General features: G+C 40.1%; 1 protein-coding gene across 1 annotated transcript; it reads left to right on the plus strand.

Annotated features, from left to right (window-relative positions):
• Window positions 1-657: 657 nt before the first annotated feature.
• LOC110575705 (protein SDA1 homolog) lies at window positions 658-2,875 on the plus strand. Its single transcript, XM_021684717.1, is given in 3 exon segments — window positions 658-953; window positions 1,088-2,194; window positions 2,326-2,875. Coding segments are annotated over 3 exon segments (1,953 nt in total).
• Window positions 2,876-3,802: the final 927 nt, after the last annotated feature.

Raw genomic sequence — 3,802 nt, forward strand, 5'->3', positions numbered from 1 at the left:
TGGAAAACAGTGTGGAAGGGCCTCAGAAAATTAAAAATAGAGCTACCCTATGACCCAGCATTGCACTCCTGGGTATTTACCCCAAAGACACAGATGTAGTGAAAAGAAGGGCCATATACACCCCAATGTTCATAGCAGCAATGTCCGCAATAGCCAAACTGTGGAAAGAGCCGACATGCCCTTCAACAGATGAATGGATAATGAAGATGTGGTCCATATATGCGATGGAATATTACTCAACCATCAGAAAGGATGAATACCCAACTTTTACATCAACATGGATGGGACTGGAGGAGATTATGCTAAGTGAAATGAGTCAAGCAGAGAAAGTCAATTATCATATGGTTTCACTTATTTGTGGAACATAAGGAATAGCATGGAGGACATTAGGAGAAAGAAGGGAAAAATGAAGGGGTGGGGAGTCAGAGGGAGAGATGAACTGTGAGAGACTATGGACTCTGAGAAACAAACTGAGGGTTTTAGAGGGGAGGGGGTGGGGGGATGGGTTAGCCCGGTGATGGGTATTAAGGAGGGCACATACTGCATGGAGCACTGGGTGTTATATGAAAACAATGAATCGTGGATCACTATATCAAAAACAAATGATGTATTGGGGTTTCTTAAAACTGTTCCCCGCGGAGCCAGTCAGCAGCCAACATGTCTAACAGAAACAATAACAAGCTGCCCAGCAACCTGCCGCAGTTACAGAATCTGATCAAGCAAGATACGCCAGCCTACGTCGAGGAGTTGCTACAGCAGTATAATCGCTACAAATCCAATGTGGAGATTTTCAAATTACAACCAAACAAACCTAGCAAAGAACTGGCAGAACTGGTGTTGTTTATGGCACAGATTGGTCACTGATATCCAGAACATTTAAGTAATTTTCCTCAAGAGCTGAAAGATCTTCTCTCCTACAATCACACTGTCTTGGATCCAGATCTTCGAATGACATTTTGCAAAGCTTTGATATTGCTGAGAAATAAGAATCTCATCAATCCATCAAGTTTGCTTGTTCATTCTCTTGCTTGTTTAAAGAACTCTTCTTTAAACTTCTGCGTTGCCACGATAAGCTTCTGTGAAAGACTTTATACACACATATTGTCACTGATATCAAGAATATAAATGCAAAACACAAAAACAATAAAGTGAATATAGTGTTGCAGAATTTCATGTACACCATGTTAAGAGACAGCAATGCAACTGCAGCCAAGATATCTCTGGATGTGATGATTGAACTCTACAGAAGAAACATCTGGAATGATGCCAAAACTGTCAATGTGATCACAACTGCATGTTTCTCTAAGGTCACCAAGATATTAGTTGCTGCTTTGACATTTTTCCTTGGGAAAGATGAAGAGGCGAAACAGGACAGTGACTCAGAATCTGAGGATGAAGGACCAACAGCAAGAGACCTGCTAGTGCAATACGCCACAGGGAAGAAAAGCTCCAAACACAAGAAAAGGTTGGAAAAGGCTATGAAAGTGCTCAAGAAACAAAAAAAGAAGAAAAAACCAGAGGTCTTTAACTTTTCAGCTATTCATTTGATTTATGATCCCCAAGATTTTGCAGAAAAACTACTAAAGCAGCTCGAGAGCTCTACGTAGAGGTTTGAGGTGAAAATGATGCTCATGAACCTCATCTCCAGATTGGTGGGAATTCACGAGCTTTTTCTCTTTAACTTCTATCCATTTGTGCAAAGATTTCTGCAGCCCCACCAAAGAGAAGTAACAAAGATCCTTCTGTTTGCTGCCCAAGCATCTCATCACTTAGTACCCCCACAGATCATTCAGTCAGTGCTCATGACTGTGGCCAACAATTTTGTCACCGACAAGAACTCTGGGGAGAACATGACAGTAGGAATCAATGCTATAAAAGAGATAACAGCTCAATGTCCTCTAGCCATGACTGAAGAACTTCTCCAAGACCTGGCTCAGTATAAAACACACAGAGATAAGAATGTGATGATGTCTGCTAGAACTTTGATTCAGCTCTTCCGAACACTGAATCCTAAGATGTTGCAGAAGAAATTCCAGGGTAAGCCTATGGAGTCCTCCATAGAAGCAAGAGTGCAAGAATATGGAGAATTAGATGCTAAAGATTACATTCCAGGAGCAGAAGTTTTAGAAGTTGAAAACGAAGAGGATGCTAAAAACGATGAAGATGGGTGGGAAAGTACCAGTCTCAGTGAACCATCATTTCAGATGTTTCTTCTGTAGAGTTCAATCATCACATCCACAGATATCTTGGCTGCAGTTGCATTGCTGTCTCCTAGCATGGTGTACATGAACTTCTGCAACATTATATATTAGCACCATATAACACCCAGTGCTCCGATGATGAGTGGGTTGATGTACACTACTCTTCTGATGAAGAACAGCAAGAAATATCCAAGAAGCTCAACAGCATGCCCATGGAGGAGCGGAAAGCCAAAGCTGCAGCCATTAGCACGAGCCGAGTTTTAACTCAGGAAGACTTCCAGAAAATCTGCATGGCCCAAATGAGGAAAGAACATGACACTGCCCCAGGGAAAGCCCAAAAGAGGAAATACATTGAAACTGATGGTGATGAGGAGCCCAGGGGTGAGTTACTTTCTCTTCGGGACAGTGAACGCCTTCATAAGAAGCCAAAGTATGACAAGGAGACAAAACTAGCCACGGCAATGGCTGGAAAGACAGACCAAAAAGAATTTGTGAGGAAGAAAACCAAAATGAACCCATTTTCCAGTTCCACAAATAAAGAGAAGAAAAAACAGAAGAACTTTATGATGACGGGATATAGCCATCATGTCCAGTCAAGAAACAAACGTTCCTTCCGAGAAAAGCAGCTGGCACTAGGAGATGCACTTTTGAAAAAGAGAAAAAGAATGAAGTAATCTCCAAGCAAATTTTCCATTCCAAGAAGAGTGCTAAATTTGTATCATTATTTTGAAAATTAATCAAAAATGTTTATTTACATTAAAAAGTCCTGAAGCACTATATTGTGAAAAACATAGTAAACTTGGTAGCAATTTAATGTTTTTGTTTTGGAGATGGGTAATGGTGGGAATGTTTGAAATGTAATCAGTAGTGGTGTTGTAAAATCATTTTCATTTAGCATTCATGCAAAAAAAAAATGTCGAGTGCCTACTAATTGTCACTGTAGATATAAAAATGAATGAGCCATAATCCCTCGCAGAAGGCATTCACAGCCTATTTGGGAAAGAGAGGGGGGCAGATGTGTGTTGTATGTGTATTTATAGTGCAGTTTAAATAGTTCTCTAATAGAGATAGGTCTGTGCTTCTCTGGGGTCATAGAGACCTCTGCAGGGCATGGGAGTTAAACATTTTCTCTTAAAACAGGACAATGTTACAAGAGTAAGAGATTCTTACTTGTATATAGGCTTACCTGCTGAAAACAGGTCCCCGCTGCACAGATTTTTCGTAGCCAATTAGGTCTTTTAGTCCATCCAAAAAATGTAAGTATTTTTTTGAATGCCAGGTACAGGCTTTTTGGTTAAGACCTCTCTTTATAAATTGCCTTAAGTATAAATAGTGATCTTGGAGTGTCTTTAGTTCGTCATTTGGGCTGCCATAGAGGAAAAAGAAATCAGATTGGTTTCCTCAGCCTGCCTTCATGCTGTGGTATTTTCAGGCCACTGTTTGCTTTGTCTCAATAAAAGGTTCTTAATGTCAAAAAAACCCCTAATGATGTATTGTATAGTGACTAACATAACATAATAAAATAAAATTAAAAAAAAAAGAAAGGGGCTAAGGTGGAAGTAGGAATAAGTAGTCAGAAGGCTTTTGCAATTTGTAGGTGA

The sequence above is a fragment of the Neomonachus schauinslandi genome, chromosome 11 (assembly GCF_002201575.2).
Source record: "Neomonachus schauinslandi chromosome 11, ASM220157v2, whole genome shotgun sequence".
Classification (NCBI taxonomy): Eukaryota; Metazoa; Chordata; class Mammalia; order Carnivora; family Phocidae; genus Neomonachus; species Neomonachus schauinslandi.